Source organism: Leuresthes tenuis, unplaced genomic scaffold, assembly GCF_036924035.1.
Source record: "Leuresthes tenuis unplaced genomic scaffold, fLeuTen1.0.hap1 SCAF_16, whole genome shotgun sequence".
Lineage (NCBI taxonomy): Eukaryota > Metazoa > Chordata > Actinopteri > Atheriniformes > Atherinopsidae > Leuresthes > Leuresthes tenuis.
In genome coordinates this window covers 33,052,769-33,072,634 of record NW_027325370.1, presented here as the reverse complement: position 1 = coordinate 33,072,634, position 19,866 = coordinate 33,052,769, and the positions used below count along the sequence as shown (strand labels likewise).

The 19,866-nt window shown below is 41.2% G+C and overlaps 1 protein-coding gene across 1 annotated transcript in view; it reads right to left on the bottom strand.

Moving 5' to 3' along the window:
• lama5 (laminin, alpha 5) overlaps positions 1-19,866 on the bottom strand; it is a 110,334-nt gene that overhangs the window by 57,742 nt on the left and 32,726 nt on the right. The window contains exons 4-7 of the mRNA XM_072367894.1: positions 19,071-19,189; positions 18,238-18,408; positions 17,526-17,623; positions 2,629-2,744 (exon numbers count right to left, since the gene is read on the bottom strand). Of these exons, the coding sequence (XP_072223995.1) occupies positions 2,629-2,744; positions 17,526-17,623; positions 18,238-18,408; positions 19,071-19,189 (504 nt within the window). The remainder of the gene's footprint in view (positions 1-2,628; positions 2,745-17,525; positions 17,624-18,237; positions 18,409-19,070; positions 19,190-19,866) is intronic.

Genomic DNA, 19,866 nt, shown 5'->3' with positions numbered 1-19,866 from the left:
GACAGGCTGGAACAAGCTCCTCTGGCTTCGTCATCAATGAGGGAGACAATGTATCCTGGGAAGGATTTCTTTCTCCTTTCCAAATATATTGCTGTGATAACTTTTTTGAATATAACTGCTTTTATGCAATACCACTTTTGGTTTGTTATGCGTAAACCCAATCAAATCTCATTATATTCCATCTGTAAAGTAACTGCTTATTCACCCTGATGTTATTTCTGTTCTTTGCATGTGGTTGTGTAGCATCTGGTCTGCACCCATTAAGATCCAAGGTTTCCTTTAACTGGGGCAAAGGTAAATACACCCGTTGCATCAGATCACAATAGGTTGGAGTGAATAAGAAAGTGACGCTGGGTACTGACATCTAAAACTTCCACTTCTTCTTTTGTCTATTTTTTTAGGACACATTGCACGCCATGCTGAGATATGCAACATTTTCAGCTAACAGCTCTTTGTGCATCATCTTGTTGGTACAAAAATAATATTTTATGTCTGTCAAACTGCATTATTTAAGGCACAATGGGAACAAATGAAGTGTGTTTGCATTAAGCTGCTGGCAGCAAAGTGCTATAAAAGATTTTTTAAAAACTGTTTAAAATGAGTTCTTTGCTGAATTGTCTGTGTCATGGTTTCCAGCTCACTTCCTGTGCCGACCTCCTTTCTGGCAATCAACACTAATGATTCTCACCTGTCCTGTCCCCTTCATATATTGTGCCAACTTCTTGCAAGTTCACGCGCCAGCCTCAACCTTATCTAGTGTTACTGGACCCTGATCTCTGCCTGAATCCCTGATCGGCTCTGCAAGTTTTTTGATCCGTCTGCCCTCTCTTGACCTTTTTTCTGCCTTTGGATTATATCTCTTGGATTGTATGTGTGGATATTTCTGGAAACCTGGATTTTTGGTTCTTGAACTTGTTAAAGAAAGAGTTTTCTCTCTTCAGTGTGGGTTGGACTCCTGTGCTTTCTAACTCATTCTGTGTTTGCATGAAGGAACTTCGGCTCCCCAGTACTGGGACCTCCTCTCCTACCTACCAGCACCAATAAAACTTTTTGAACTCGCCTCCTCTGTCAGTTATCTTTGCGCCCCATGACCACTCAATCGTTGCAGTCTGTTATGTGTAGACACAACACTGATTCATTACTTGAGTTAGGAGCCTTTTTTATGCTTGGGTGGTTCACAGAGCTGTGTTAAGTGGCTCAACAATATCAATTTGAATGAAAATGCAAACCAAAGAATAGAAGGACTGGAATTTGTTGGCCTTTTTCAGGTCAAACCATCCAAAACCCAGCATCTCTGAGGTACACCAATTAACACAACAGAGGACATCATCTGGAATGGTTAATCAACCTCAAAATTATGTTAATTCTGTGTAACATAAGCCTTTGATTATATGGATAGAATACTTATACCTAATCTGACACGCATAAACATTTTGTAAGATCACATACATCTGTTTACGAAATCTCTGACAAAAGAGAGACAGCTACATACTTAAGAAACACCCAGACTCAAAGCTCAGACCAACTGCCACACCTCATACAGAGTCAGGAACACCCTGATAACTTTTTCTTCTTATCTGGCTCTCAGCAGCTGAGAGGTGCTGACTGAATAAACCCACACTCCTTATCCTCCAGCTCTGCCTGCAGCTTGATAACACTACTGTTTGCTCAGGTCAGGAAACATTTGAGGTTTTCCTCTTCTGAAAGAGACTGAAAAGAAGGTATCCAGAGCAGTGTGAGGCAAGTGATAAGCCAAGCAGCATCTACTCTCCTGAACATAATGACTGATCTTTCATCTCAATAAAATATGGAGTTGTCCTTCAAAATACGAAGATAATGTTGTGAGTGGTTAGAAAACAGAACTTTCTGAAAACAGAGGACAGATTATTTTGTTAGCATTTGTCATTCTTATCCAGAGTAGCCGCTGCATTCCTCACATCAGCAAACGTTACATTCTGAAGACGACCTTGCTGCACTGCAACAAGTGTTTCCTCCTATCACGCTGACCTTAAGTGAACTTTTTGCCTTTGTGATACCCATGTTTGTCTTTGTTAAATATAACTACAGCTTTGATAACAAATGGCTCTTACATGTAAATATAACCAGACTTATGATAACACAAGGTTCGACCTGACAAACTCCAACGCTAAACAGTCAGAGACAGTTTTAAAGTGGATCCAAGTTGTTAGCTGATCATTTTGACAGTGTGGCAGTCTGTAAATACTGTAAAAAAATCTTAATCTATTAATTTTGCTCTCCATTTTTTTTATGTGCTACATATAAATTTAATTTGATGCGATGAGAACATTATTTCCAAATGAATACAAATTATAATTAATTACTTTTCATTACGGACTGGGAAAAAAAGGAACTGTACTGAGTGATCCACTAAGCATCAGCTCATGCATATTTTACCAGAGGGTAAGAGAAATTTCCATAGACATCATAAAAATGTCCATGTGAGAAGGTGCAGCCAGTGTGTCTGTTCGGCTACATTAAAGCAGAACTAACTCATTCTGTTGAACCAACACATGAAACACATTCTTCTGCAGGGTTCAATGATTACATTCTGTGTGTGTGTGTGTGTGTGTGGGTGTGTGTAGGTGCACAGTATGAGGCTTCACTCACGTTCACACTCATTGGCACTGTAGGTTGTGGCAGGCTTCCACGGTAACTGGTTGTATCCAGTGCAGCACTGGTCACAAGACACACCGCAGGTGTTGTGCTGACAGTCGCACTGCAACCTATCACAAAAGGAGAGTGCACAGTCTAAGAAACTTCAGTAATACACAGAAAATAAGTTTCACTTTCACTTCTCAGTACTTCTCAGAAAGACACAAAAGGCTAAAATATGCTATACGGAATGTACCTATTCAGGGCCATTGTGTTCAAAAGGTTCTCATTTCTTACACTAAAGCTGACGCACCACAGAGCAACACAGAAAGAAACAAAGGAGAGCAAAGAATAGATGGAAGTGGAAAAACTTGCTCAACAATGAGAGAGTTAATCTTTCTGCTCCATCAACAGAGGCTGACTGCTTCACCTCAGCTTCTAATCGGATTAGTCTGTAAACCTGCTGCCTGAAGAGTGCGACCAAAACACAGCAAGGAGAAAAAGAAATTAAAAAAACACCATTTTCTCATTTTTATGAGCCCTCATCCTTTTTGGAGTGCTGCAGCTACAGGAGGAAGAAGTGTAATGGTGCATTTTCTAAAAAGAGCTAAAGAGAAACACAAATGTCTGTCATTTAAACTTGTGACACACAAACTGTGGAGACCTCAGGTCAGCTCCAGATGAACATTTGAGCAAAATTTTGCACCAATCTGATCAGACATGCTGGCTCCGTGGCTGGGATGGAGCTGGAGTCGGCTGTGGTGGTTGCAGAGAGGAGAACACTCAGTGGGTCTACATGATGAGATTATCTCGATTATAGCTATAGTTGGGTTATGCTCCTTATCTGAGGGTAATTATCCTTGGATATATGTAATGAATGAATGGAATCACTGGCACAAAGCATGTCATACCCCGGTACGATAGGTAGCGCTGTACCCATTTCAACTATCGCTAATAGACCCACTTCCTGTTGACGTCTTCACCACCAACAACGACAAAACTCAGGCATTCGAGAAAGATGGCGAACGAAGAGCAAGATGAAGCTACGTCCCTCTACGTTTGTGATGAGCTGGTTATGGCACAAACGCAATGCACAATGGCGCATTCTCCATTGCGTTGTTTGTTTCTTTCTGACGGCGGCGACAACAACAGTAATATTGTCTCCTTCGACTTCCGGGTGACAATCACGGGAAAAAATCTCGAGCATGCACAGAACGCTCGATCTGATCCACTGTTGTCTTCATGCACGTTCAGTGGGCAATTGGACCGAGTTATCTCAGGGTCTTAATTCGATCGCAAGTAACTCGATCCGATTCGATTTCTTGTCAGATTAAGCTGTCTACATGAGCTGAATAACTCAATCTTATTGTAATTTAGCCATTAATCCGATCCAATGGCCCGCATGTAACCGCACTGACTGACAAGCTGCTGGCCATCATTGATGAGGTCAGCCACTCCCTGCACACCCCATCACAGCACAGAGGTGCTCGTTTAGCAGCAGGCTGCTGTCACTGAACTGCTCAACAGACAGGCTCAGAAAATCCTTCCTACCCAGAGCCATTACACTGTATAACAGCACATGGGGGAGGGGTGGAGGGAGGGGGGCACTGCAGCCCTATAGGTTGTGCTATGGACAATATGTAGGACTGTGAATGACTATCTTTTTAACTCATGTCATTTCATTTTCATTCCTGCTACTACTTTTTGTTATTATTGATTTAAGTGCTGCTGAGTCCATTTACTTTGGGATCAATATCAATGTCTACCTACCTACCTACCTACCTACCTACCTACCTACCTACCTACCTACCTACCTACCTACCTACCTACCTACCTACCTACCTACCTACCTACCTACCTACCTACCTACCTACCTACCTACCTACCTACCTACCTACCTATCAGCTCTAATGCTGGCATTTTCAGATTCATTGTCTTGTACTTGTGATCTGTTCAGAGTGCACACCGCCTCACATCTCATAGCAGCTGGAAAAAAATGGATCTTTGGACAGTTTGACATTATTTCAAATTTAGTTTTACATCACCATGAAATAAAGTGGGCTCAAATAATGCTACACAATGGTCTCCATTTGAATGATATCACAAGTGTATATGATATTCTGAAATATTTTTGGATTTCTGCTCTGTTCTGGGGAGTTCCTGTATGTGACGGCACTCTGGTCTGTGCTGATAACACGTCTTTGTTTTGTATTTGTATTTAAAAAAACTATATACCTATATACATATATATAGACCAATTCATTCAGTTAATCTCTCTCTTTCTCAAACACACACACACACACACCACCAAGTTCTCCCTGTCAGGGGATCTCCCCACGCCTCTCAAACTCTCCAGCCCTTTGTCCTTTCCTCTGTGGAAATCAGCTCCACACAAGCATTTCAGGAAACGCTCTCCGACTCTGCTTCCTCTGAAGGCGTGTTGGTAGGATTGAGGAGGTCCTCGAAGTATTCCCCTCACCGACTCACAACGTCCCTAGTTGAGGTCAGCAGAGTCCCGTCCCCACCCTACACAGTGTTGGACTACTTCTTCAGCTTAACGGCTTCCCTCACCGCTGGTGTCCACTAGCGGGTTGCGGCCACGACAGGCACCGACCACCTTACGGCCACAGCTCTGGTCAGCTGCCTCAACAATGGAGGCACGGAACATGGCCCATTCGGACTCAATATCCCCCAACGCCCCCGGGACACGGTTGAAGCTCTGCCGGAGGTGGAAGTTAAAGCACCCTCTGACAGGGGATTCCGCCAAATGTTCCCAGCAGACCCTTACCATACGTTTGGGCCTGCCAGGTCTGATCGGCATCCTCCCCCACTAGCGGAGCCAACTCACCACCAGGTGGTGATCAGCCAACAGAGAGGTGACTTTCCACATCCCAAGAGCCAGTGTCAGTAGCCGAGGATCAGACCGCCAAGGTGCTTGCTGCCGGGCCCCAACCTCGGGCCTGGCTCCAGGGGGAGGCCCTGGTGACCCGTTTCCGGGCAAGGGACGACACAGTCCAAATTTATATTCCATCATGAGGGTCTTATGAGCTGTTCTTTGTCTGGTCCCTCCTCTAGGATCTGTTTGCCTTGGGTTTGCCTACCAGGGGCTTAAAGCCCTGGGCAACATAGCTCCCAGACTCATTGGGGCGCGCAAACTCCCCCACAACGGTAAGGTGACAGCTCATGGGGGAGCTGATACTAATACTCATCTCTTGAAATCAAAGGGTATCAAAATGACAACAATACGACTGTTGGTAATGTTTAGTATATGCTTCTGTTCACACTTACTACTCTAAATGTTTTATTATCGTGAGAAAAATTCGAAGCAAATAAATAGAGGTTTTATGTATGAGAGCGTTGAGGCAAATGTAAAAAAAGAAAAATTCAGCCATTGATATTACATGGATGCAATCAAACATATAGAACAATGTGGATAATCAGTGGTAAGATATGTAAAAAAGTTTAAATAAAAACAAATAAAAACAGTTCATAACGTTTACATCAAACTGGTCACACGCACCATTCATATTGGATCATAATGTTGCCAGCTGGTCAGTTTGTTCTGTTCTGCAGCATCTGGTTTCACTTTGCTGCATCACTTCCAGTTCAGAAACGCAGAGAGGTGAGGCCGCATCTGCCTAACTCATTAACATAGCCAACATGTGTGTGTGTGTGTGTGTATGTGTGCATGTTTAACTATTGAATGTTGGGTGGATAACTTGTATAATAATGTATCTGTTAGGTATATTCTTCCTGAGATGGCTCAGGTCCTTCAATGTTTGCAATGGCATGATGTGCATGTTTTATCACACTGTCATTGAGAGAGCACTGTTCCATGCTGTTGTCTGCGAGGCAAAAACTGTAGGTGCCTGGACAAACTGGTGGAAAAGGCTGGTTCTGTGGTAGGCAGAAGGCTGGACCCTCTCAGTGCTGTGGTGGAGCAACGGATGAGGAGGAAATTATATTCTGTTTTGGAGAACAATAAACATCCTCTCCAAGGTTTCGAGGTTCAGGAGGTCCTTTGTCCCAACAGCCGTAAGGCTTTTTAATAGTGACTGCTGACATGTTTTTCTCAAATGTATTTATTTATTTAGTCATTTATTATTATTATTATTATTATTATTATTATTATTATTATTATTATTGTTGTTGTTGTTGTTGTTGTTGTTGTTGTTGTTGTTGTTGTAATATACAATTATTGATATTAATATACAGCTCTTAAGTAACTCGATATTACTTGGTGAAAACTACCCACTGGGAAACAAAATTATGTGATTTCCAGAGACATTTTCTGTGTGCATTCATTTCAGCAATAAAAATATAACTAAAAGTACTCTGGGAGTAAACAAGCCAGAAGAGACAAGGAACACTGAGGTGACAGCCAGCAGACAGTTGGTAGACTTCTCAACCTCACATTGCTTTGTGTTCAGAAAGTTAATGCTGATACGAACATATAAAACTGGTTTCTAGGACTGCCTTCTTTCACCTTTGTAACATTGCTAAAATCAGGAACATCCTGTCTCAGGGTGATGCAGAGAAACTAGTTCATGCATTTGTTACTTCAAGATTGGACTACTGTAATTCCTTATTATTGGGCTGTCCCATATATTCTCTGAAAAGCCTCCAGCTGATCCAAAATGCTGCAGCCAGAGTTCTGATGAGAACTAACAGGAGAGATCATGTTTCTCCAGTTTTAGCTTCTCTTCATTGGCTCTCTGTTAAATTTAGAATAGAATTTAAGATTCTTCTCCTCACATATAAAGCTCTTCATGACCGAGCTCCATCATATCTTAAAGATCTCATTGTACGGTATTTTCCTAACAGAGCACTTTGCTCCCAAACTGCAGGTTAACTTGTTGTTCCCAGAGTTTCTAAAAGTAGAATGGGAGGCAGAGCCTTCAGTTATCAGGCCCCTCTCTTGTGGAATAAGCTGCCAGTAAATGTCCGGGAAGCAGACACCCTTTCCACTTTTAAGATTAGGCTTAAAACTTTCCTTTTTGATAAAGCTTATAGTTAGGGATGGCTCAGGTAATCCTGAAACATCCCATAGTTAAGCTGCTATAGGCTTAGACTGCTGGGGGACCTCATCTGTCACACCTTTCCTCCCTTTGCTCTCTTTTTCCCCCTGTTTAATTTCTCAAATGATATTATGTACATTATTGTGGTTATTAACTTGTGTTTCCCTGTTCCAACAGATATCCTTTGAATGGCATTATGGTGTTTTTCCCCCCTCTTTTCCCTCTTTTCTGTCTTCTCAAACCCCAGCTGGTCGAGGCGGATGGCCACCCTTCCTGAGTCTGGTTCTGCCAGAGGTTTCTTCCTGTTAAAAGGGAGTCGTTCCTTTCCACAGTCGCCACAGGCACGCTCTGGACGGGAGATTGGAGTGAAGACAAGTTTCGGTGCAACCTGTCAATTTTGTCAAATTTGCTCCATCCTACATATGCTACAGTACGAGGTGGAGGCAGAGCTGCTGATAGACCCCTCACCTTCGAAAATTATTCATCGTCAGCTACAATCCAGACATGCTTTGCTAAAAAACGGTGCAGATGGCTTTTTTTCTTTTCTTTTTTTCAACCAAAGATCAGTATGAACCTTTGAAGAGGAACAGTTATTCACCTATGACTCATCTGATGAAGTCACTCATGAAAGGATGGTTGAACTTCATGGGAAAAAAATGCTATCATCATAAAATGAAGCCTCACAGACTGTTTAAAGACGCTTTTAAATAGTATCTGCTTTGTTGCTGACAGTCAAACAATTATCACAGAGATAATGAAGTGGACACAAAGATGTAACTTAGGTGGAATTCCTGTATCATAAACATTTAGAGGACTAGAACAGGCATGTGGACTTTCCTTCGCGATGTGGTTTATATTTTTATCCAAATGTTTCAAATGTTCTCAAATGAGATGAACAAAGGTTGACAGTACAGTTTAGGAATACAGGCCTGATTACACTGACACTTGTTTAATGCTGGCAGGTGTTTGACTGATGGAAAAACAGCAAGAATTTCAAATAAATCTTTGCTGACTGCATAGAGCGTTTGGAGATACACTGTCTGGTTTGTGTCAGAGTAAAGGAATGTAAAGCAGTGAGCTTTTGCTTAATCTGAGACCTTACATAAATCCCGGACTTTGTTTAATGCTGTTAAATCTAGAAGGTGACATCTAAAGATGACAGTTCGTCTGCTGACTGGAGGTCTGTGTTTAAAGGCAGCAGGTAACTGAGTGGTATGACCTGCAGCTGCACAGCTAAAATCCTCGTGAATGAGAGAAACTCAACAATTTGGAGTTAAAAGGCCACATAATGCTTTGTGATGAAGTGAGTGAAGGCGATGCTTGGAATGTGTTTCTCATTTACTAATACACACAACAGTCAAACTGCTTTCCCTCCGTCATACATACAATCACAAACCAAAGAGCATGTAGAGGGCAACATGAAGCTCAGCATCTCCAACAAATCTGACCAGTGATGACATGTTTCGTTGCATGATGTCCCATAGCCAATGATTGTCCAGGTGGTGTTCAGCAAGCCTCATGGGCTACATATATAACGGGCAAACTATTTGGAAAACAATCTGGTCTGATTAGGAGAGACAGCACTCTGGATTAGGCAACGCTCATATCTAGATACACTACGTTGCTAAAGGTATTCGCTCATCTGCCTTTATACACATATGAACTTCAGTGACATCCCACTCTTAATCCACAGGATTATGATGTCGGCCCACCCAGTTACTTGTGAGTTCATGGTCCAAACTTGGTTCCAGATCTTCTGTGTAGGTGACAGCAGTTGTGTTTCTGGCCTTTAATCTCACTTTCCGTTTAAAATCCATCAAAATCTTGTGCTTTATCTCAGTTAGTGCTGAGTACAGATAAAGTTATTGTAGAGGGTGACTTTAAGATTTGCGTAGATGGTGAAAACGAAAGCCTAAATATTGCCTTTAATCCTATTTTAGACTCAATAGGCTTTTCTCAAGATGTACAAAGAACTCTCTTAAGCCAAATCTCTATCTATCTTGTTCCTGAATTGTTCCGACATTAAACAATTAACAATATGTGCGTCTCCATCAGCCTGTTTAGATGTGCATGGAGAAGTATCGCATGGGAAAATTATGATGGAAACGCCATATTTCGAATTAAAATCTCTGATTCGCACAAATGAAAATACACTCACTAGCGCCGGGTTTTGATTGATTCAAAAGGGGTGGAAACAGCTGTGTTCGCATCAAGTCTGATGTAGCGCACTTTCACCCCAACTGCTGGCGGGGTTGGCGGGTCACTCAGAACACAACAAACTTGGCAGACAACGGAAGGTTTGTGTGGACGGAGGAAGAAGTTGTGGCATTACCGCTATCCTTGACAGTAAACAGCAGAGAAATGCCAGCATATATCAAGAACTCCGGGTCGGGAAGCCGGTAAAACGTTTACAGGCTGGTTGTCATGCCAACCTGCAGAAAACTTGCGCAAGTTTTCAGTAGTTTTCACCAAAGTCCGTACTTTTGATGGAAACACACGATTCAAATTTCTTTTAATGCGCATTTCCCAATGATTCGAATCACTTTTGGATGGAAACATGACTAGTATGTCCTCATAACCCTGTTTTATCTGAGCACTTTTTTAGTAAGCTTTGAGTTACTGACTTTTTTTCTTTTTTGTATGAGGAATTCTCTTTGAATGAAAGTGTGTAAAATTGATAGACTGTCTTGATTCTTATCTGGATTCTTTTTTTTTTAATATGTTTTTTTATGGTTAAAAAACAGTGCTGTCAACCATAATCAACCAGCAACTGCAACTGATTTTTCATTTTGAGGCTATTTAATTTGAGCCATTTGACTCAGAATCAAAGACAAAAACACTAATTAAATTTTCTACATAAGTAGTAAATGTAGAGTACTACTTATTTTGTAAAATATATATATATATATTTCTATGTTCCAACAATTTATGTTGAATGTGTATTAATCACAATAAAATACCTAATGATAAAAATTACAGAGAAAGGAAAGGAAACTGCCATCATATTACACAACTGATTGGTGTTATTAAAGTCTTGGACAGATAAGAGCATCCTGATTCAGTCATTAGAACAAACAACGCTTCAAAAACTTTTTACTAAAGTTAAAAGTACAAACTTACAATGATGTAAACATTAGAAACAAACTATGAGTTCCAAGATAAATCAATCAATCCATCCATCCATCCACCCATCCATGCATCCATTTGTGTGTCCGTCCGTCCGTCCGTCCATCCATCCATCCATCCATCCATCCATCCATCCATCCATCCATCCACCCACCTACCCATCCATCCATCCATTTGTGTGTCCATCTGTCCGTCCGTCCATCCATCCATCCATCCATCCATCCATCCATCCATCCATCCATCCATCCACCCATCCATTTGTCCGTCCGTCCGTCCATCCATCCATCCATCCATCCATCCATAAATACATCCATCCGTCCATCCATCCATCCACCCAGCCATGCTTCTATCAATCCATTCATTCATCCATCCATCCATCCATCCATCCACCCATCCATTCATTCATTCATCCATCCTTCCATCCATCCACCCATCCATTCATCCATCCACCCACCCACCCATCCATCCATCCATCCATTCATCCATCCATTCATGCTTCCGTCCATCTGTCCACTCATCCGTCCATCCATCCATCCATCCATTCATCCATCCATGCATCCATTCATTCATCCATCCTTCCATCCATCCATCCATTCATCCATGCACCCATCCATCCATTCATCCATCCTTCATCCATGCATCCATTCATCCATCCTTCCATCCATCCATCCATTCATCCATCCATCCATTCATTCATCCATCCATCCATCTATCCATCCATCCATCCTTCATCCACGCATCCATTCATCCATCCATCCATGCTTCTATCCATCCATACATTCATCCATCCATCCATCCATCCATCCATCCATAAATACATCCATCCGTCCATCCATCCATCCACCCAGCCATGCTTCTATCAATCCATTCATCCATCCATCCATCCATCCATCCATCCATCCACCCATCCATTCATTCATTCATCCATCCTTCCATCCATCCACCCATCCATTCATCCATCCACCCACCCACCCATCCATCCATCCATCCATTCATCCATCCATTCATGCTTCCGTCCATCTGTCCACTCATCCGTCCATCCATCCATCCATCCATCCATTCATCCATCCATGCATCCATTCATTCATCCATCCTTCCATCCATCCATCCATTCATCCATGCACCCATCCATCCATTCATCCATCCTTCATCCATGCATCCATTCATCCATCCTTCCATCCATCCATCCATTCATCCATCCATCCATTCATTCATCCATCCATCCATCTATCCATCCATCCATCCTTCATCCACGCATCCATTCATCCATCCATCCATGCTTCTATCCATCCATACATTCATCCATCCATCCATCTATCCATCCATCCATCCATCCACCCATCCATCCATTCACCCATTCATCCTTCCATCCATCCATCTATCCATCCGCCTCTGGCTGCAGCATTTTGGATCAGCTGGAGGCTTTTCAGAGAATATATGGGACAGCCCAATAATAAGGAATTACAGTAGTCCAATCTTGAAGTAACAAATGCATGAACTAGTTTCTCTGCATCACCCTGAGACAGGATGTTCCTGATTTTAGCAATATTACGAAGGTGAAAGAAGGCAGTCCTAGAAACCAGTTTTATATGTGCATCAAATGATAAATTCTGGTAAAAAATAACTCCAAGGTTCCTCACTGTAGAACTAGAAGCCAAGGAAATACCATCTAGAGTAACTATATAACTAGACAATTTCTCCCTGAAGCGCTCAGGTCCAAAGAGAACAACTTCAGTTTTGTCTGAATTTAAAAGCAGACAGTTCTGAGTCATCCAGGTCTTTATGTCTTTAAGACAGGCTTGTAGTCTGACCAACCTATTGGTTTCATCTGGTTTCACAGATAAGTACAGCTGAGTATCATCAGCATAACAATGGAAATTTATGCCATGCTGTCTGATAATGTTACCTAATGGAAGCATGTATAAAGTAAAAAGAATCGGTCCAAGCACAGAACCCTGAGGAACTCCATGACTTACTCCAACGTGTGAGGAAGATTCTTCATTTACAAGAACAAACTGGAATCTATCAGATAAATATGACTTAAACCAGCCTAATGCAGTTTCTTTAATCCCAATAACATGTTCAAGTCTCTGTAACAGAATGCTGTGATCGATCGTATCAAATGCAGCACTGAGATCCAACAGGACAAGCACAGAAACAAGTCCGCTATCAGAAGCTAACAGGAGATCATTGGTAACTTTCACCAGTGCTGTTTCTGTACTATGATGCACTCTGAATCCTGACTGAAACTCTTCAAACAGATTATTTCTATGTAAATGATCACAAAGTTGAACTGCAACTATTTTTTCAAGAACTTTAGACAAAAAAGGGAGATTGGATATAGGTCAATAATTAGCCAACACTTCTGAATCAAGAGTAGGTTTTTTAAGTAAAGGTTTAATTACAGCAACCTTAAAAGTCTGAGGTACATATCCTATCAACAAAGACCGATTGATCAAATCCAATATGGAAGTGTCAATTAAGGGGAAAACTTCCTTAAACAGTCTGGTTGGGATTGGGTCTAACAAGTTGATGGTTTAGAAGAGACTATTGCTGTTGTTAGCTCAGAAAGATCAACTGGACAGAAGCTGTCTAAATACAATTCAGGTTCGAAAGATACTTCTAAAGCTGCTCTACTTGATGATACATCAGTGATAATAATGGGAAGGATTCCATTAATCTTCTCTCTGATAGAAACAATTTTATTGATGAAGAATCTCATGAAATCATCACTGCTGAGAGTTAAAGGAATACATGGCTCAACAGAGCTCGGACTCTTTGTCAGCCTGGCAACAGTGCTGAAAAGAAACCTGGGATTATTCTTATTCTCTTCTATCAATAATGAATAATAAGCAGTTCTAGCTTTACGAAGTGCTTTCTTATACGTTATTAAACTATCTTTCCAGACTAATTGAGACTCTTCTAAATTAGAGGAACGCCACTGTCTCTCCAGCTTTCTTGCAGTCTGCTTTAACACACGCAGCTGTGAATTATACCAAGGAGCCAACCTCTTCTGACTGATTACCTTCCTTTTCAGAGGGGCAACATTGTCCAGTGTTGTACGCATTGAAGCTATAGTGCTGTCAACAAGAGAGTCAAGTTCTACTGGAGTAAAATTTAGGTAGCCGTCCTCTGTCATATCAGCACATGGCAGTGAAGAAAAGGATGATGAAATCAACTCTTTAAATCTGGTTACAGCATTCACCCATCCATCCTTCCATCTTTCCATCCATCCATCCATCCTTCCATCCATCCATCCATCCATCCATCCATCCATTCATCCATCCACCCACCCATCCATCCATCCTTATTCCATGCATCCATTCATCCATCCTTCCATCCATCCATCCATCCATCCATCATCCATGCATCCATTCATCCATCCATCCATCCATCCATTCATCCATCCACCCATCCATCCATCCATTCATCCATCCTTCCATCCATCCATTCATCCACCCATTCATCCATCCTTCATCCATGCATCCATTCATCCATCCTTCCATCCATCCATTCATCCATCCATTCATTCATCCACCCATCCATCCATCCATCCATCCATCCATGCTTCTATCCATCCATACATTCATCCATCATCCATCCATTCACTCATCCATTCACCCATCCATCCATCCATCATCCATGCATCCATTCATCCATCCATTCAGCCATCCATCCATCCATCCATCCACCCATCCATCCATTCATTCATCCATCCTTCCATCCATCCATCCATCCTTCATCCATGCATCCATTCATCCATCCATCCATTCATTCATCCATCCATCCATCCTTCATCCACGCATCCATTCATCCATCCATCCATGCTTCTATCCATCCATACATTCATCCATCCATCCATCCATTCACCCATCCATCCTTCCATCCATCCATTCATCCATCCATCCATCCATGCAGCCATTCATCCATCCATCCATCCATTCACCCATCCATCCTTCCATTCTTCCATCCATCCATCCATCCATTCATCCATCCATCCATCCACCCATCCATCCATTCACCCATCCATCCTTCCATTCATCCATCCTTCCATCCATCCATTCATCCACCCATCCATCCATCCATGCTTCTATCCATCCATACATTCATCCATCATCCATCCATTCACCCATCCATCCATCCATCCATCCATCCATCCATCCATCCATCCATCCATCCATTCATCCATCCATCCATCCATCCATCCATCCATCCATCCATCCAGATCCAGAGCATGCACACTCCACATAGAATGGTCTACAGCACCCTTGTGCAGCTAGCATGAAGTTTCCCATTTCCTTACACGTCCCTCAAATTAGCTTCTTAATAAAAACATTGAAAGTGTTACTTATGGGCAACTAAGGGTGGTAATATCAACCTATCGTTTCCAAGTGTCCAGGATACTCCTCTGATTGCATATTGTCATCAGGTAATATTCTGTCCTAAAGGATAGCAACATAAGGCAGAACCACCTGGATGTCTTTATCGACTCTCAATGAAAGCAGCACCAAGATGTTAGGGTCACAGTTCAAATGCATCAGATAAGCAGTGCCTGTACATCTAATGCTCATCATAGTTTTTATGATCTATTATCGTTTATCATCTATATAACGAGAGTGATTTTAGATGAGCGCTGAGTCATTGACTTTGCACAAGACTTTCTCCAGATGCATTCACAAAGTCTGTGCAATTCAGTTTCTTAGTTACAAAGGAATCCAGCACAAGGAAAACAAATAGGCAAATGCATTCAAACATATGTGCGTGTGTGGGTGCGTGCATGTGTGCGTGTGTCTAAGAGTGGGTACAGGCATATATGACTCGTAGCTGATTTGATGGAGTAAAAATGGCTTACGGGAAAATCCACAGCCTGCAGGCAAACACACACATTACTGAGGAAATAAGCATCAGTTTATATACTCATTGAGTCCACACAGACAACATAGATTCAAACATACTATTAAATCAGTCATAGACTTTCCACTTCCACCTCTCAGAAACATACACTTATCTGGAAATTCTCACACACACAGTCCGCAGCACATCCTTGTGTTTCAAAACAAGTTCCACCTTGCCTCAAAAATAAAAACAGACTTTAAAGATGCAGACTACAATCAGAAAGTAAGTCTTCCTCTGTAGTTTTCAGCATCACAGCTTGTTTCTTGTTGGGCTCTTCCTACTCTTGCTCTGCATTTCTGCTACTTTATCTAACATGAGGATGAAGAGAAAGTGTAACACTGAAATATGAACTAAAACTAATGCAGAATGCTAATAGCTTATACAGCCAGCACAATCTTTTGCTTCATTTATTGCTACAGCGGTCTCATAATGTGTGTAATGTGTAAGTGACAACTTAGATCACATGATACGTACATTAGAACGAAGCTAAAATATATATTATTATAATATATATTCATCAACAAATGTGTTCCTAACAAAGCAATCCCACTCAGTCATTCTGCTTATCATCCCTGAATCATATTGTACCCCCTGCATATAGAGGGGTTTTAATATCTAAAATAGTCATCTTTCTTCATATATTGAAGGTACTTAAACTTAAAAACTAAAATTCAGTGTAACTGACATGTTGTTGCTTTTATCCAATTCATGATTGGAAATGTATTATCTTTAGGTTTGGGGGTTGCTGAAGTCTGACTTTCATATCTATTCTATGCAAATTAAGCTTTTACTTGTGGACAGTGAAAAGGGAGAAACCAAAGGCAGGAGGGGCGTATTGTCACGTGTCAAAGGTCCAGCTGGATATAGTGAGGAATTATTGACTTTGTGCTGAAACAATCTTTGTACTGTATATTCTGTCTTAATAAAGCTGCTATTTTTCTTTATCGTAACTGGCTTATTATCTCCTGACATAACATACCTGCCTCTTCTCCACTCCTTTGTATGGCCTAACATGATTTGATTTTCTTCACGTGGTTTCCATAGCAGAAAAGTAGCTGGTAATTCTTTGATAAGCACCTCGGTGGAGGTTCCATGTAAGCTGGACAGATACTAAAGCATGACATAAAACACTGCATACCTCTGTTTTGTTTCACAGAATCATGTAAACATACCAACAATGCCTCTGCAAAAGAGCTGAATTCACTGGCACTTTTACATGGTTGGAAAACTATCTGGAGAGGAAAATAAAGTAGGTACCACACATGAGTACAGATAAATTGAGTCATACCATTGAATGGAAAACAAAAATGGAAAGGACAAAGTATTGTGCACGAACTGAACACTCACAGCATGGGACTGACATCATACATCACATTCACAAAAACCCAGAGTCTCTACTACCTTAAAACGTTCACTTACTTACAAAATAAACGGATTTGTCCTTCTTCATATCATGAACTTACACTATTGACTTGCCTTTTCAGCCATCTGCCTGCAGGCCCACATGTTGGAACAAATCCTGTATCTTATTTGCATCACAGGTATGCAGGTACATGTCATCCAAAACAAGGCAAACATGACTGGCACAAACAGAAACCACAAATGGAACCCCAAAGCTTCATATCATAGCTTGGAGCACCAAGTTTTGTAATCTGCTTCCTGCAAGAACAGGCAGATGTCATTGAGTCACCACATAACATTAATCAATTTTTTTAAGCTGCTATGTTTGCTGACATTTCTTGAGTGATGACAGCGTACTGATTCTGTGTGTGTGTGTGTGTGTGTGTGTGTGAGCAACTACTGTATATAGACATCTATGTTGTTCATTTACTAAAAAAATTTTTAAAAACTGATTTAAAACTTCTGTCTCACTTGTAGGGGTCAGTAGGGTCCTTGGCGTCGCAGGCCTCAGCGTGTCCGTTACACACACAACGTCCTCCAATACTGATGTCTTTGATGCTGTAGTAATACTAGAAGAAATCAACAGAACCCAGCTTATTATCGTGAATGTTTTAAGGAATACTATCTGTCTGGAGAAGGCCGTTCTTGCTTGCAATGTTAACGTACCATGAGGTAGAAATTCAATAAGTGCTACTGGGAGCATTTTTTTTGTGTTAAATATTTTCAGAAATTCATTCAAGGAACTCAATGACATTTCAAGAATGTACAAATTAGCTCTCTTGCCTGAAGAGAAACTCACAAAGTGGTCTAACCATTTCTTTAAGTTTATTGACATCACATATTTCTGACTGAAAGTTTTCATAACTGTGTATAGTATGACTCACAAGACATGGGCATATTTCTCTGTCTGTTGCTGCAATGTTACCCCAACAAAATTAGCATGTAATTTATAGGTATGCAGCCTGAATTAAAGAAATAAATCAGAATTTCAACAAGGATATCAAGAGTTCAAGAACTCATAAATCTAACTGCTAACATTCATTCAAAAAAGCCTTGTAGATACAAACAGCGGACAATAGCATTACAAGCAACTTTTAGAGTCTCTTAATCACAAAAAAATCAAGATATCAGAGCTACATGAGTGACTTGGTGACGTGGTGTTTGGCTAGCTGTGATGCCTTACCCTACGGGTGACGGTGGGATCACGGAGCGCCTTGCCCATCAGGTGCCCCAGAAGTGTGTTTGTTCCCATGAACCGGAGCCTGATATTGGTGGCCTTGGTGAAGTCCCTCAGCACTGGTGAGTAGGAGAAATTCAATGCCCCAGGTCGACCGTTAACCAGGGACACCACAATCTGAGAGATGGGTGGGAGTGCAAAAAATCATCAGTTCACTGGCAGGTAAATAAATATGACCATTATTGGTTTAACATTAAAGGAAATTTCATATGTAATGGTATATTCATAATAGGACTGACATAAGTATCAGGATTCTTATTTTGTAGAATTCAGAAATGATTCCCAAAGGAGAAAAATCTATTTTAACACATTGTTTCAGTTTGGGAAATCTGACTTGCCACATATCTCCTCCTGCTTCCATACTGACGATGTTCTGATGTTGTTAAGGAAGCACAATTTAGTTACTGCCATAAATTACCCAGAGACGGCTCAGAAACCTCTAAAGTGTACCAGAGAAGAGCATGTGACACATTCCATCTGCAAGGTTTGCTAAATGAAGGTCAAATACCTCTTAACTCATCTGCCATTAATCAGTGCTGAAAGACACTGAACATGTTAAATGTCCAGCTGCCAACCGACAAAGTGCTGCATTCCATGTCTTGTGAACCCTGACCATGCAAATGTTCAATGTGACGACTAGAATACAACAAAAACAGCAAACTATTACCCTTAAAAAGTCTGAATTAAGTGGCATTGACTTCAAAATAGCGATATTGCTTGTTTCTGGTGTACAGCTATGGCCAGAGATGCTAAAGTATTTTATATGTAAACAAACTCACCTCTCCATTTTCCAGTGGCACTATACGGGAGTATTCAGTGGTGCAGATAACGTCATCATCATTGTTGATTCTTTCTATAGTTCTCTGTCCAAAACGCTCTATACAGTCTGTCTTAGAGGCTACACACAGACACAAGAGAAAAGAGAGAAGAATTCTGTATTCTATATGAATTCAGATCCACATATTTGTAAAAATATTTGTGTGTTCCCCAATGTTCAATGCTTTTTTCGAGGCCAGATGATTAGCTATTAGCATGCGTTTCACCCAACCGTCCCTACCCTAACCCTTTTTCTTTTTTTGTCAATCAAAAAAATCTCTTTCTGCCTCACAATGACTTACACGCATCTTTACACTTCTACCTTAACTGGTACTCTGGGATCCACTTCTCCCATCGCTCAGACTGTTCGCCAATGTACTGCTTGACAATGTCTTTTAGGCAATGCCTCTCGCCCAATTACAGCTGGAATAGGCCCCCGTCTGGTTTTGATTAGTCTTTTAAAGTATTAAGCAAACCCAGTTTTAAAAGTATTACAAAAAGTGCAGTCATGTTTTGGTTCTTCCTCTCCACCAAGGCCCTCAACGGTTCCAGCAGCTCTTATGGTCACATTAAGTGCCAGATTAAAGAGGTGCTTTTCTGTGATAATCATAATGGAAAAATCATCAGTATTTGAAGAAATACTCTCTTGTCTAATATTTGAGCTCTGAAAGCAGAAATCTACTTACACGTTAACATAAATACACCAGCAACAGGACCAGCTGCAAAAATCCCATCAAGCCGCTTTAAGCCGCTTACTCT